This window comes from Dromiciops gliroides, chromosome 1, assembly GCF_019393635.1.
Source record: "Dromiciops gliroides isolate mDroGli1 chromosome 1, mDroGli1.pri, whole genome shotgun sequence".
NCBI classification, from domain to species: Eukaryota; Metazoa; Chordata; class Mammalia; order Microbiotheria; family Microbiotheriidae; genus Dromiciops; species Dromiciops gliroides.
Window position 1 is genome coordinate 596,866,494 of NC_057861.1, and position 15,572 is coordinate 596,882,065.

A 15,572-nucleotide genomic window follows, 5' to 3' on the forward strand; every position below is an offset into this window, starting at 1 on the left:
AAAAGGAAGAGGGATTTAGGACCATTTTGCTTTACGAGATACCTGCTCCATTTCTGTGCTCCAGGGCCACATGAAAGCTGTGGCCAGGGTGGGCATTTGGAAGTTAAATGTTCTTGGTCTCAAGCAGTGTTGGGTGGTGTCTGGAGCTACGAGGGTGTCAAAAGACAGGCTGCAGTCACTGGCCTTGGAATCCTGCTAGGCTCAAATTTTCCTCCCTTCTCCTGAACGCAAACCCACAACGCCCATATAACTGACCGTTCTCTCAGCAGGATCATTCAAATCTTGGGTGGCAAAGGCTTTTCTTTGTTTGAAAAATAGCCTGAGGGTGGGGTCCAAAAGCCCTAACCCTTCCTACACCTGATGAAGCTAATGGGGTGGCAAAGACTGGGGAACTGGTTTGGTAACCAGCCTGGTGTGTCTGTGACATTGAGGCTTAAGGCTGGATGAGTGAATGAGAGGACAGCCAAAGTCCCCCTCCCAATACTTTAGGTCCTTCAGAGAAGAGAGCAGTCACTGGTTAATTATTTGAATTATCTGAGTAAGGACATAGTTTCTGTGTTGTGATACTAGGGGTTGGGAGGAGGCGGATCACAGACACTGTGGCCAAACTGGGCAAAGAATGGATCATTTGGGATTAGAATTATTTGCAGGTCCAACACTGAGAATCTGGTCAAGGTCAATGCAGTCAAGGTCAGTCAGCTCTAAAATTCTCAGGGAAGAATTTTACAGTGGAGCAAGCATATTTGGGTTAAGGGACACTGGGTGAAAATTTTATAATACTTTATATACTGTCTGGGGTCCTTCTAGCACTGACATTTTCAATGTAGCCTCCTTATAGCCTTTCTATAATCTCCTTAAGAGCATTGCAGAATAGACACAATTCTTGCCTGTCCACATTCTATATAATCCTCAAGATCTGCCTCTCCTATGAAGCTTTCCTTGAAAATTTCAACCCATAGTTCTCTCTCCCTTCTCTGAATTCATCAGACTTATTTTCTACCCAACTCATTTGGTACTTACTAAGCAATAATATCTTTTATGTTACTGTTTTGTGCTGTTATTTTCTTGTCTTGTTCACTTTTCTGTACGTGTCTTATCTCCCCAAGTGGGCTTTAAGTTTCTTGAGATCAGGGACTTGCAGAATGATGGAATTTCTAAATTGGAAGAAAGTTCACAGACCATATAATCCAAAACAAACCTAAACCCCTCTGACACTTCCCCACCTCAAGACCTCTACTGAGGAGGAACCCATTACCTTTAGAGATGGCTTATTTCATTGTTTAATATCTCTAAGCATTAGGAATTTTTCATCTCATTATAGTCTACCTTCTATCCATTGTTGCAGGTTCTGTCCTCTTGGGCCATGCAGAAGCAGTCTAAAACCCCTTCCTCCTAACTTGAAAGTTCTTGAATAGCTACTGGCCCCTCCCTTAAAACTTCCCTTTTCCAAACTGAGCATCTTCAGTTATTTCAACCATACTTAAGCTCCCTCACCATCTTTTTTGCCTTCTAATGAATGCTCTCTAGATTATTAATGTCCTTAACATTAACGTAGTGCTCAGAATTCAACACAACACTTCACATTTATTCTGAATGGTATGCTTCTCTTAATTGGCCTAAGATCACATTAGATTTTTTGGCTGCCATTTTGCATTATTGATTCATAGTCCACTAAGCAGTCCACTAAAACCCCTAGACCTTTTCCATATGAACTACAGTGTAACTGACCCTTCTGCCATCTCATACCTGTAAAGTTGATTTTTTTTTTTGGTGGGGCAATGAGGGTTAAGTGACTTGTCCAGGATCACACAGCTAGCTAAGTGTCAAGTAACTGAGGCTGGATTTGAACTCAGGTCCTCCTGAATCCAGGGCTGGTGCTTTATCCACTGTGCCACCTAGCTGCCCCCTAAAGTTGATTTTTTTGATTCTGTATATAAGACTTTACATTTATCTCTATTGGATATCATTTTATTAGGCATGCCCCATTGTTCTAACCTGCTGAGATATTTTGGGTTCCTAATTTTATTACTCAAAGTGTTGGCTCCCCCTCCTGGCTTTGTGACATCTGCAAATATGATAATAAAAATATTAAACAACATAGGACCAAGGACAATTCCCACGGGCACTCCACTACAGAAAATTCTCCAAGTTGACGTTGAGTCATTAACCTGTTCTAAATCCACCTGATTGAACTATCATCTAACCCACATCTCTTCATCTTACACACAAAGGAGACCGTGAGAAACATCAAATGCTTGCTGAAATCTAGGTAAACTATATCTACAACATTCCACTGATCTACTAGTTTAGTAAAGACAGAGATAGAGAGTGGACCTTTGATTTCATTGTCAAAGGGAATAACCAGATGATGAATACCTCTACCAATGCAGGTAGGTTCATTCTCTGTAACTTAAAGTCTTAAGCCTAGAGTAAGTGATTTGCCTCAGGCCACATATTCAACATATATCAGAAATAAGATTTCAACCCCAGTCTTCCTGGCTGACTCTAAGGCTAGCTCTCTACTCACAACTTTAGAGGTATCAAACTTGATGGTCACAAAACTCCTGAGGGCAGCTGGAACCAGAATAAAAGTAACTGGGCAGGGGGCAGCTAGGTGGCACAGTGGATAAGGCACTGGCCCTGGATTCAGGAGGACCCGAGTTTAAATCTGGCCTCAAACACTTGACACTTACTAGCTATGTGACCCTGGACAAGTCACTTAACCCTCATTGCCCCGCCAAAAAAAAAAAAAAGGTAGCCAGACATCTAGGTGGTACAGTGGATAGAGCACTGGGCCTGAGGTTGGGAAGAGCTGACTTCAAATCTCACCCCAAACACTTACTAGCTGTGTGACCCTGGGCAAGTCACTTAAACCCCAATTGCCTTCAATATCTGGGGTCATTTCCAGTCATCCTAATGTATATCTTGCCACTGGATCTTTGATCTCCTTGGCATATATCCCAGTATCACTGGGTCAAAGGGTATGTACAATTTAATAGCCTTTTGGACATGGTTCCAAATTGCTTTCCAAAATGGACTAGTTAACAGTTCCACCAACAGTGCATTAGTGTGCCTGTTTTCCCACATTCCCTCCAGTATTTGTCAGTTTCCCTTTTTTTGTTATCTGTTGGGTGAGAGGTGGTACCTCAAGAGTTGTTTTCATTGCATTTCTCTAATTATTAGTGATTTAAAGTATGTTTTCATGTGGCTATTAATGGCTTTATTTTTTCCTCTGAAAACTGACTAGTCATATTCTTTGACCATTTTATCAATTGAGGAATGACTCTTATTCTTGTAAATTTGACTCAGTTCCCCATATATTTTATTCTATTTTTTTAGATAAACATTTTTATTTAAAGATTTGAGTTCCAAATTCTATCCCTCTTTCCCTCTCTCCCCTCTCCCTTCCCTGAGGCGGTAAACAATCAGATATAGGTGATATATATATATATATATATATATATATATATATATATATATGCAATTATGTAAAACATTACCACATTAGTCCTTTTGTATAAGAAAATTCAAATAAAAGAAAAATAAATCAAAGTGAAAATAGCATGCTTCAGTCTGTGTTCAATCAATATCAGGTGGGTTTTCCTGGAGGTGGATAGTATGCTTCATCATTAGTCCTTTGGGATTGTCTTGGATCATTGCTGAGAATAGTTCTTCATAGTTCTTCGTTGAACAATATTGCTGTCACTGTGCACAAAGTTCTGGTTCTGCTCATTTCACTATACTTCAGTTCATATGTCTTTCTAGGTCTTTTTTAAATCATCCTGCTTGAAATTTCTTATAGCACAATAACATTCCATTACAATCATCTACCACAACTTATTTAGCCATTCCCTAACTGATGGGCATTCCTTTCATTTCCAATTCTTAATCACCACAAAAACTGCTGCTATAAATATTTTTGCATAGATAGGCCTTTTTCTCTTTTTTGGGATGTCTTTGGGATATAAACCTAGCAGTAATATTTCTAGATCAAAGGGCATGCACAGTTGTATAGCCCTTTGGGCATAGTTCTAAATGAGACCTTTGTCAGTGATACTTGTTGCAAAAATTCTTTCCCAGTTTTCTGTTTTCTGTATAATTTTGGTTACATTGGTTTTGTTTGTGCAAAAGCTTTAATTTACATAATCAAAATTATCTATTTTACATTTTTAATGCTCTCTATATCTTCTTTGGTCCTAAATTCTTCTCCTGTCCATAAATCTGACAGATTTATTCCATTTGCCTATGGTATCATCCTTTATGTGTGAATCATGTACCCATTTTGACCTTATTTTAGTATATGATGTGAGATGTTGGTCTATACTTAGTTTCTGCCAAACTGTTTTCCAGTTTTCTCAGGTTTTGTTAAACAATGAGTTTTTGTTCTGAAAGTTTGAATCTTTGGATTTCTCATATACTAGACTACTATAGTCATTTACTATAGTGTAATTTTTACCTATTCTATTCCACTGATCCACTGCTCTATTTCTTAGCCAGTAGCAGACTGTTTTGATAAATACCACTTTAATAATACAGTTTGGGATCTGGTATGGCTAGATCACCTTCTTTCATATTTTTTCATTGATTCCTTTGATATCCTTGAGTTTTTGTTCTTCCAGATGAATTATTATTTTTCTAGATCTATAAAATATTTTTGATAGTTTGATTAGTATGGTACTAAATAAAAATATTAATTTAGGTAGAATTGTCATTTTTATTATATTGGTTCAGTCTACCCACCCCATATATTTTAGAAATGAGACCTTAAGCAGAGATACTAATGGCGAATATTTTTACCCAGTTTCATGCTTTTCTTCTATAATTGCATTACCTTGATGAAGTCATGCTGGCTTTTTGGATCACTATTTTATTTTCTAGATGTTCACTAATCATTCATTTGAAACATTTTAGACTCTATCCTTTGCATGCTGTGAAGTCATAGAAAGGAGTCATGCTTAGGAGATTTCAGTTCAAATCACAGTGTTATTACTTTCCAGTTATAAAACCTTGTTTAAATCATATCTCTATTTTTTTATTTTTTTTTTTAGTGAGGCAATTGGGGTTAAGTGACTTGCCCAGGGTCACACAGCTAGTAAGTGTTAAGTGTCTGAGACAGGATTTGAACTCAGGTACTCCTGACTCCAGGGCCTGTGCTCTATCCACTGTGCCAACTAGCTGCCCCTGAATCATATCTCTCTAAACCTCAGTTTCTCCATCTGTAAAATGAGAATTGTGGCCTTTATACTGCATATTTTCCAAGGTGGATATGAAGCACTTTTTAATCAAAAGGTGCTATGTAATAACAATAATAACAATAGATGTTTTTATTATGCTACTGTAGGGTTTACAAAGCACTTTACACATCTCATTTGATCCCTACCACAACCCTGTGAAATAGAGTTAGTCCTTTTTAACACATTAAATTGAGGCTCAGACTTGCCCAGTAAACTAGTGTCTGAGATGGTATTCAATTTTTTCCCGAGTGTGTGATCATTATCTTCATCATAATTATTATATTTATAGTCCCACAGAACTTAGTGTAGTATTGTTGAATAACAGTTGTCCAATAAATATTGGTGGGATGGCTAGATTAATGAATTAGTGCAAAGATATACCTCTAAACAGAAACATACTCCAGGTCATGTGGCCTGGGAGGCAGACAATATTCCAAGAAAGAATCTTATTAGTGCCACACTTGTGGCTTTTAGGCATAGGGTCAGCTGTAACCCTGAAGGCTCAATTACTCAAGTCCTGCAATGGAGATCAACTCAGGAGGACCCTGAGGACCAATCCTCTTTAACAGAACCTTGTCTTGGGTCTACTCTGGAGATTATCAAGAGCAGAGAGAGATTCCACTCAGATCTGTGGCTCTTAGCCTGGATATCAAGAAACCAGGAATAAGCTCAGAGGCTTGCCCAGAAGGGAAAGTATCAGGAAGGATCGAGGGACCATTTGAGAAGCCATGGTTCTGGCATTAAGGGAAGATAGGGGGGCAGCTAGGTGGTACAGTGGATAGAGCACCGGCCCTGGAGTCAGGAGTACCTGAGTTCAAATGCTACCTCAGACACTTAACACTTACTAGCTGTGTGACCCTGGGCAAGTCCCTTAACCCCAATTGCCTCACCAAAAAAAAAAAAAAAAAGGGGGAAGATAGGAACAAGTTTCTGATGGTGACCTTTGAAACCCAGCCCTAAACATCAGCTCCTGTCTTCACAGTATCTCCAGTAAAGAGTTATCAGAGTTGATTGAGCAACTTCAAAAAAATGCTGATCAAGTGGAGAGAAACATCGTGGACACTGACTCCAAGATGCAAAGTGTAAGTATCAGGCCCTTTGCTGTGCAACAATCACCATCTTATTCCACCATACTGCTCTTGTTACAAATTAAGTCACCCCTCTTGTGTGATTCCTCTTTGTGAAGTGCTATCTGCCCCAGGGCTGGCCCTCCTCTGTACCTTTTCTGAGTGCATGATCCCCAACTTCCTTCTCCCTAATATCTAACTATCTCAGGTGTTGACTGCCTTTGTACTTCTTTGGGAAAAGGTAGGATTTCATGCTGATCTTGAATGTTATTCAAAGAAAGAAGGCAATTTAAACTAAATTTAGTGAGTGTGAGGAAAAGAAGAATCTCCTTCTGCATCTAATCCCATGTCCAAGGGCATCAGAAATGAGACCTCTAACTTATAACGTGTTGAATTGACTCATTCCTGCAAAAACTGAAGTCAGCTGTGTCAGTCAAGAAGGAAAGATGAGTTCTGAGGACATCTGAGCACTTGGACAACAGCTTCACTTTAGCTCATCCACCTACAAGGATGATTATACCTTAGACCTCAACTCAACCAGAAACTATAACTAAGCCCTATCCATGATTCTGATCTGAAATTCCCTTCTCTTGCCCTTTGATCTCTACCTGTGCTTTATTCCTTCTGTAACTATTCTTCATCATCATCACAGCTTCCAGTCCCTCTCACTCCATTTATTCTGTTCATTATCCTTCACTTTTCTCCCTTAACAGTTTTGATCCACTAGTTAACAATTCAACTATACATTGTCCTCCACTCTTGATCCCCTTACTATCTTGTTCTACCAGTGTTCACACCCTACTGGTATTCAACCATAGGGTTACCCCACCTTCTGAATGCCAGTGTGAGAAATCATACCATTGTGTCCATTACAAATTCACATTATCCAATCCTAACTGTTCCCTGGTTGTGATAAACTTTTTTCTTCCTTGATTGAATGTCCATGTCAGTGCTCCCAGTGGCTTTTCCAAACTTTTTCTTGAAGTCCTCAGTTATTCCTTTAGGTGTTATTACCTTCTTTACTAAAATAATCTGAGCCACCGAGATATCATGAGCTCCTTCAATTCCCCTGCTCTATACTTTAACACCCTTCTATGTTTTCACTCCTGGCTCTGAAAATGTTCTAATTCTACTCCCTTTCACTGTTAAACTCTTAAAGAGGATTTTCTATAATTACTGCCTTCACTTCTTACCATGTACTTCTCTAACCTCCAATCCCACCAGTTGACTAAAAGTGCTTTCTCTAAAGTTATTAGTGATTTTTGGCTGCTAAATTCAATGGTATTTTCTCAGTCCTCATCCTACTTGAGTTTTGCATACTTTTGATACTGTTGACCAACCTTTCCTGGATATTCTTTCTTCCTTTGGCTTCTATGATACTGCTCCCTCCTAGTTTTTCTCCTATCTGTTTTTCTCCACTCTTTCTGAATCTTCTTTGCTGCATCATCATGAATCTCCTGCTCCCTTAACATGAATGTTCCTCAAGGCTCTGTCCTTAAGACTTTTTCTCTACACTCTCTCCTTGTTAATCATGTCAGCTCCCATGGGTTCAGTTATCATCTATACAGATTAACCCAATATATACATATATGTATATATACACATTCACATATATGTATCTAGGATAAAAATACATACATATATATACACACACATACACATATACACATATGTGTATAGAGAGGATACGATATACATACAGTTATCCCTTCCACATCACAACTTTCCCCATCTTGGTTTTGCTATATTATGGGTCAGCAAAAGAAATTAAATGAGAATTTGGGGGGAGTTTTGCTAAGGCTAGCTGATGACACAAAAAAGTTTAGAAACTCATAAATGCATAAAAACATATGTAGTATTGTATAATATCAACATATTTTATCATCTAATACCATAACAATTCAGACTTCTCTGGTACAAAGGGAGGGCCAAAACATTTTACTCAGATTTTCCAGATCATAGGGTATCATGCCCCTAGCCCCCCCAATGTGGAAGGGATAACTATATATGAATGTGTGTGTATATATAGTATACAACATACATACATATACACACGTATATTCTATATAGAGCTAGACACCTAGCTCCAGATATACTCCACCTTTCTCCTCCTTCCTCCGTCTTACCTTATATACTCGACCCTTCATCTTTCCACCACTTACCTTTTTTTAAAGCTCCCACCTTGTCCTTTGATTTCAGTTAAAATCACCTCCCCCTTCAGGTTTCATATCTCATTCTTCATGTCTCGTTTCTCACCTTACCATCCCACACTTCACAGTTCTTTCAGGGTAGAGAGGTAGATACTGAGCAGTACTCTTCTCCTTGATATAAGGCTAGCCTCCTGAAGGGGTAATCATGATTTTTCCAATCCTATGGGGCACAAAGAACGTTAGAGGTCTCATCAAGGCTGAGTGCTCGCCAAGTTCTGATGGATCCTAGATGGCTCAAGATGCAAAAACTGGTTTTATACTTTGATGACTGTGATCCCATCAGTTTGGTTGGATACCTCCTTCATAGATATATATCTCAACCCATTCACACCTTGTACTATAAGATCTTTCTCCATGAATTTCTATAAATCCTCAATAGAAGATATTCCCACAATATTTCCTTTGGTTATTTTATTATTATTATTTCATGGCCCCTGGTATAAGACTTGGGCTCTCCATTTGTTCATATTCTCTCTCTCCTACTTTAGACTACTTTTTAATGTTTTTATACCTTTTGTAAACTATTCTTTGTGAACAACTGATCATTGGTAATTTGCAGAAACTAATTTACACCAAATGAACCAAAAAACTGACTTTATACCCAAAAGGAAATGTTTGTACTGAAATGAAAAGGGATAGCAATGAGTTAGTTAACAAGCACATACTTTGCACCTGCTTTGTGCCCATCACTGTAGTAGGCACTGTTGAGAAGAGACATAAGAACTGCCTTCACTGCATTAGACAAATTCTTTTTTTGGGGGGCTGGGGCAGTGAGGGTTAAGTGACTTGCCCAGGGTCACACAGCTAGTGTCAAGTGTCTGAGGTCGCATTTGAACTCAGGTCATCCTGAGTCCAGGACCGGTGCTTTATCCACTGCACCACCTAGCTTCCCCAATTGGATAAATTTTTAATCCACATCATTCAAAGATACTTAGTGGAGGCCTCTAGACAGCACAGTGAATAAGGGTATTCCCATAATATCACTCTACTGAGTGCTGGACTTGGGGTCCTGCCCCAGAATTAGACTAGTTGTGTCACTATAGGCAAGTCATCTAACATCTCTGTGCCTCAACTCCTTCATCTCAAAAATGAAGGAGTTGAAAGTGATGGATTTTAAGGTCCCTTCCAGTTCTAAAATCATGATCAATCCTATGATCTAATGTAGCAGTTCTCAAATTTTTTGGTCTCAGGACCCCTTATGAATCGAGGATCCCCTCACAAAGAGCTTTTATGTTATATGCATATATATGCATGTGTACAGGTATATATGTACACAGTATTTTAAGTTAAAATATCTTGCCACTATTATGAAAATAGTTTTGACCCCTCAAACCCCTTAGGCTCCCTGAACCTTGCCTTGAGAAGCACTGATCTAGTATAAGCGTAAACCATCACCAACACTTGCTAACTCATTAAATAGAGGGGCAGCTAGGTGGCACAGTGGATAAAGCACCGGCCCTGGATTCAGGAGGACCTGAGTTCAAATCCGGCCTCAGACCCTTGACACTTACTAGCTGTGTGACCGTGGGCAAGTCACTTAACCCCTATTGCCCTAAAAAAAAAAACAAAAAAAACCCCCACACATTAAATAGAAAAAAATTACCTCTGCCAGGACTTCAGCCAGCCTGAATAGCCCTTTTTCATGTAATGAAAATGTTGGACACAATGATTTCTAACATCCCTTCAAGGTCTAACAAACTCTGACTGTTGGGTTAATGATGGAGTTGTGCGCGCGCGCGCGCACACACACACACACACCTGCTGATTGCCCTGTGCTGAGTTTGATAAGATATTCTTTGTAAGAAATTCCTTCCCCCTCTTGACTCCACACACTGTTTTTCCTGTACTATTATTAACACAGTGCTCCCCATTCTACCCTCATTTTTTTTTTTCTTTGCCCACAGGACCTGGCAAAGATTAAGGAGGGCCAGCCTGCTCAGCACCGAGAACACTCACTCCAGAAGATTTCTGAATCTGAAAAACTCCTCTACGTTTTGGAGGGAGATGCAGCTATTGCTAAGCACATGAAACACCCCCAGGGAGATATGATTGCAGAAGAGTAGGTCTAGTTTGGTTTTTGTTTAAATCCTATTAGTATCAGATACAGATGCTGGGCTCTCTGCCCAGAGGCATGAGGGATGCGGGAGGCCAGTACTGCTTTGTGGGATTACAGTATTGCTTTGTGGGATTATGCTGCATACTGCCAACGCTGCATTCACCTAAGGCCATCACATTCCATCTGAACCTTGGTCCTGGTAGTTCATTAGCAGGGCTGAGCTAAGTCAGATCAATTCTGGATCAATTCTGGACCATTGGAAGACTTCAGGAAGAGAGGAGAGTGAAATAAGGCAAAGGAGGCAGAAAGGCAAGAGGAAGGAGTAAATTTCCCCTCCTAGAAAAGGGCAAAATGGTACAGGTTAATCCCCAAACTCTTAAAACTATGCTTCTGACTCTGTTAGGAGTATGGCTTGTTCAACCAAGTAGGTTATTCAATCTTCTTTGTTGAGATCATCCACGGTAAACAACTTCACTTAGGGCCAGGGAGAGATAAGATAAATACTTTGTAGTTACTTTCATTTGGTTTATATACTTCCCAGTAATAATTTGTTAGTTTTATAAGAACCATTGTTGTCCTCTGACTCCAATGTATTTGCTACACTTCAACAACAGTAACTTCTCTCAGAAGTTTCTTCAGGGCTTTCCACCAACCCAGAACCATGGAGTAGTGGCTCTAACCTCCTTGTCTTTGAATTTGAGATCAGTGTAGAAGTAAAAAAATTTTCTCAGAATTTGGGATTACTCTGGAGGGGGGTGAGGGAGGGAATCAGGGAACACCTGAAATACCCAGTATAGGGGGGCCAAATCTTGAGCACAAGGCCCAAGAGAGTGGTAAGGCTATCAGTTGGGAAACAGGGACTGGGACCAGACCTATAATTTCATTGGTATAGAGAATTCCTAGATGGGAAAATTCCCTCTAACAATACAGGTTGGCACCTTCTCTTCAATTTGTAATCTTAAAGAATTCTCAGTGTTAGAAGCAGGATCTGAATTCCGTTCTTGTGGGCTTTCAGGCTAGCTCTCTATCCCTTATTTCATGCTAACTTTGGAGATACAAGCCAAAATCAGCACTTCACAGAATCCAGTTGACGAGTATGGATTCTCTTTCTCCTCAGCATCCGGCAATTGAAAGAACGAGTGGCAAACCTACGCACGAAGCACAATCAGATTTACAATTTGACTGTTAAGGAGGTGGATCCAAAGGTCAACTGGTCATCTGTGGTTGATGAGAAACTGGTATGACCCTTCCTGCACAAGGCTGAAACTGCAAGTGACAAAGCCCTCAATGCACTCCTTGAAAATGCTTATTCATCAGTGAGGTCTAGGCAGCAGAAAAATGGACTATTATGTGAAAGGCAGAACTTGCTCAGTGCTTTCTAGAGACAGTCCCTGGATGGGGTCTTTCCCTTAAGAGGCAGCATGGAATCTGTCATCTAGTAGCTATTTGACCTTAGGGAAAGGTCATTTAACTTCACTGTGCTCCAAATTTCCCACCTATAAAATGGGGATAATAGTTGCGCTCCCTATTTCACAGGTTACGGCAAAGACCAAATGAAATGATGTATATGAAATGCTATATTAATGTTCTTATTATCATTGGCCAAGCGTAGGAACCCTTGCCTGACTTATGGGGGAGATTAGGCAATGGGAATTCAACAGGGTTTCTCTATACAACTCTGGGTTAGTTAGAAATACCCTCTTGGGGCAGCTAGGTGGCGCAGTGGATAGAGCACCAGCCCTGGAGTCAGGAGTTCCTGAGTTCAAATCCGGCCTCAGACACTTAACACTTAACTAGCTGTGTAACCCTGGGCAAGTCACTTAACCCCAATTGCCTCACTAAAAAAAAAAAAAAACCCTCTTGAGGCAGAAACGACTTCACTGTAGGGTCTGGTAAAGGCTGGGTGAATGGCTATGAGGCAGTCTTAAATAATGCTGTTTAAGCTTTGGGCACAGACCTTCTCCATGTCCTCACCTTCTCTCTCTTTCCTTCAAATCCCCTTGCCTTCCCTGTACTCCAGGACATACTTAGCAATCAGAACTTTGGGACAGACCTGCCATTAGTTGACCACCAGGTAGAGGAACACAACATCTTTCACAATGAGGTCAAAGCTATTGGAGCCCACATCACCAAGGAAGGAGATAAGGTACAGGAGAAATCACGAAAAGAAAATTCTCAAGGATAGGGAGAGGGTGGGAATTGGAGGTTTCTCTGTTCTAATCAGTGCCTTTTTACTCACAGGAACAGAGCAATGACCTCCAGTCCAAGTATCAAAAACTACTGGTGAGAAATTCCTTTTTGTTGGTAAAAAGTTAACAAGAAATGAGGAGGTGGTGACCAAGAATGAAGGATGGGGCCATGGAACAGTCAGAGGGTAGAGATATCCCTAATAAGTAGGAACAGAAGAGAATTCCTACTGGGGCCATCACTTGGGAAACTGTACTCTCCTGATACCATGTCAGTGATGGGGAAGCTCCCCAAGGATGCCAGTATGGCAGAAGAAGGTAGGGGCAGTAGGCCACGACCCATCCCTGTTTCTTTTGTCCTGAACAGGCAGGATCCCAGGCAAGGCAGCAGCACTTGAGCTCACTTCAAGACTACATGCAGCGCTGTACCAATGAGCTGTACTGGTTGGACCAGCAGGCCAAAGGTCGAATGCAATATGACTGGAGTGACCGAAACCTAGACTATCCTAGTCGCCGACGTCAGTATGAGGTACTTACTCAGACTTGCCCCTTCGGATAGTGGCTTTTGATGTGTCTAGAACAAGTGATTAACTGAGCCTACAGTGCTATTAAGACCTGTGTATACCTCCCAACACAAACTCATAGCACTTACTGTTACTAGGAGGCCCTAGTGTCTAAGAGCCAGCTGGGGCCCCCATCTCAACCACAGAAGCAAAAGGAAAAAAGTATTAGAGCAATGAATTTGAAGTCCCAAGTTCAAAGCCAACCTCTGGCATTTACTAACTATGTGACCTTGAACAAATTAGTCTCTGGGCTTCAGTCTCTTCATCTGTAAAATCAGGATGTAGAACTTCATGGCCTCTGAAGGTCCTTCCAGCTCTACATTCAGGAACTATGAGAACATTTCTTCCTTAAACACACACACACACACACACACACACACACACACACACACACACACGTCTCAAGGTCTTAGTCATATTTTCTTAGAAAAGGTCCAATTTGAAACCATGCAGGGTCTTCAGACTTTAGAATGGACTTAAGAGAGCTTGAGTGGGTGACAAAGAATCTGTAAAGATTAGTAAGAATAAAGATAGAGGGGCTTCAGAGAAATATACTATTGCATTTCCTAGAATTTCATCAACCGGAACCTTGAGGCCAAAGAGGAGAGAATTAACAAGCTGCACAGTGAGGGCGATCAGCTACTGGCTGCTGAACATCCAGGGAGGAATTCAATTGAGGTACTATGCAATTCAAAGATATCCAGAACAGTTTCTCCATTTCATCCTCTCATGAGAACCAGGAGTCAGTCACTCCCAAGTCCTCAAACATCTCAGCAATTCAAATAATTGATATGTTTTTCACTCTCTTCAATGAGTGTATGCATCTGCCTCTCCCAACCGCACCGCCTTTTGCCCATGTGTGCACACTCAAAAACGCATTCTCGTTTTTTTCTGGCTCTGTGCTGAAGCCTCAGTTCTGTTCTTCTCACTCACTTCATCTTTTAGACAACCTGTACTGTAGACAACCTCAGAGTGACCTCCCTGTTTCCCCTCATTTTTTTTCATCATTGCTCGCTCTCTCTCTCTCTCTCTCTCTCTGTTGGTAGGGCCAGATTTCTATATGACAGTCTGATTTAACAGAAGTTCCATGTAAACATTCTTCTGATTGGCAGCTTCCAATCCTGACCAGGGCTCCCGACCTAGCTCTCTGGGTTCAGGAACTCTACCCAAACATGCCTACCAACTGTGACTCTACTGCAAGCTGAATGCTTATACTGTGTCTTCCCTCATCTCCTAGGCTCACATGGAGGCAGTCCATGCTGACTGGAAGGAATATCTGAACCTACTCATCTGTGAGGAGAGTCACTTGAAATACATGGAGGATTATCACCAGGTGTTGTGGGAACTGACTCTTAAAAACTTCATTTGTTCCTAAGACAGATGATATGGCAAAGTTTCCAAGGTTGGGGCAGCTAGGTGGTGCAGGGAATAGAGCACTGGCCCTGAAGTCAGGAGGACCAGAGTTCAAATCCGGCATCAGACACTTGACACTTACTAGCTGTGTGATCCTGAGCAAGTCACTTAACCTTAATTGCCTCAAACATCTGGGGCCATCTCCAGTTGTCCTGATGTATGTCTTGCCACTGGACCTAAATGGCTCTGGGGGAAAGAGGGAGGCTGGTGGTTTGCACAGCCTTTCCTCACTAAAATCCAATTCGTTGAAAGTCATGACATTACCTCCTGATATCAGGGTCCTCAAGAATGAAGGAAAAACAACAACAATAGTATTGGTCATATGATCTTAGGGCAAATTAACCTTTTTGTGCCTCAGTTTCATTATTTGTTAAATGTAGATTATAGTACTTCCTACCTCTCAGGATTGTCGTATGGATCAAATGAGATAATTTGCAAGCCTTAAAGCACTATACTGTAAGCATTATTATTATTAAAGTTGAGTGAGAGTGTTTAAATAAGAAAATTACATGACAATGGTGTATGAGGAAGATTCATTTGATGGAATTTTGTAGGAAGAACAGGAAGCCATTCTCCAGGAATGAAGTGATAAGAACTGGGGAATGAGGAGAATCAGGGTGGGAGAAGGAGGGTTAATAGGAATTGAAAGAAAAAAAACAGAAGCAAAGCATTATGAAAGGATCAACAAGGCTTAGGGATCAAATGGATATGGAAGGCAAAAAAGACAAAGAATTCAAGGATGATTCCAAGCTTCAATGAATGGGAAATGATGGCACAATGTATTGACAGAAACAAGGGCTATTGGGAGGTGGATTAGGAAGGAAAGATGTCAAGTCTGTTTTT

The 15,572-nt window shown here is 40.6% G+C and overlaps 1 protein-coding gene across 1 annotated transcript in view; it reads left to right on the forward strand.

Annotated features, from left to right (window-relative positions):
• Nucleotides 1-15,572, forward strand: part of PPL (periplakin) — a 46,337-nt gene that overhangs the window by 16,876 nt on the left and 13,889 nt on the right. Inside the window, exons 2-9 of the mRNA XM_043979096.1 lie at nucleotides 6,217-6,316; nucleotides 10,416-10,570; nucleotides 11,685-11,805; nucleotides 12,588-12,713; nucleotides 12,809-12,850; nucleotides 13,121-13,282; nucleotides 13,887-13,994; nucleotides 14,554-14,649. Of these exons, the coding sequence (XP_043835031.1) occupies nucleotides 6,217-6,316; nucleotides 10,416-10,570; nucleotides 11,685-11,805; nucleotides 12,588-12,713; nucleotides 12,809-12,850; nucleotides 13,121-13,282; nucleotides 13,887-13,994; nucleotides 14,554-14,649 (910 nt within the window). The remainder of the gene's footprint in view (nucleotides 1-6,216; nucleotides 6,317-10,415; nucleotides 10,571-11,684; nucleotides 11,806-12,587; nucleotides 12,714-12,808; nucleotides 12,851-13,120; nucleotides 13,283-13,886; nucleotides 13,995-14,553; nucleotides 14,650-15,572) is intronic.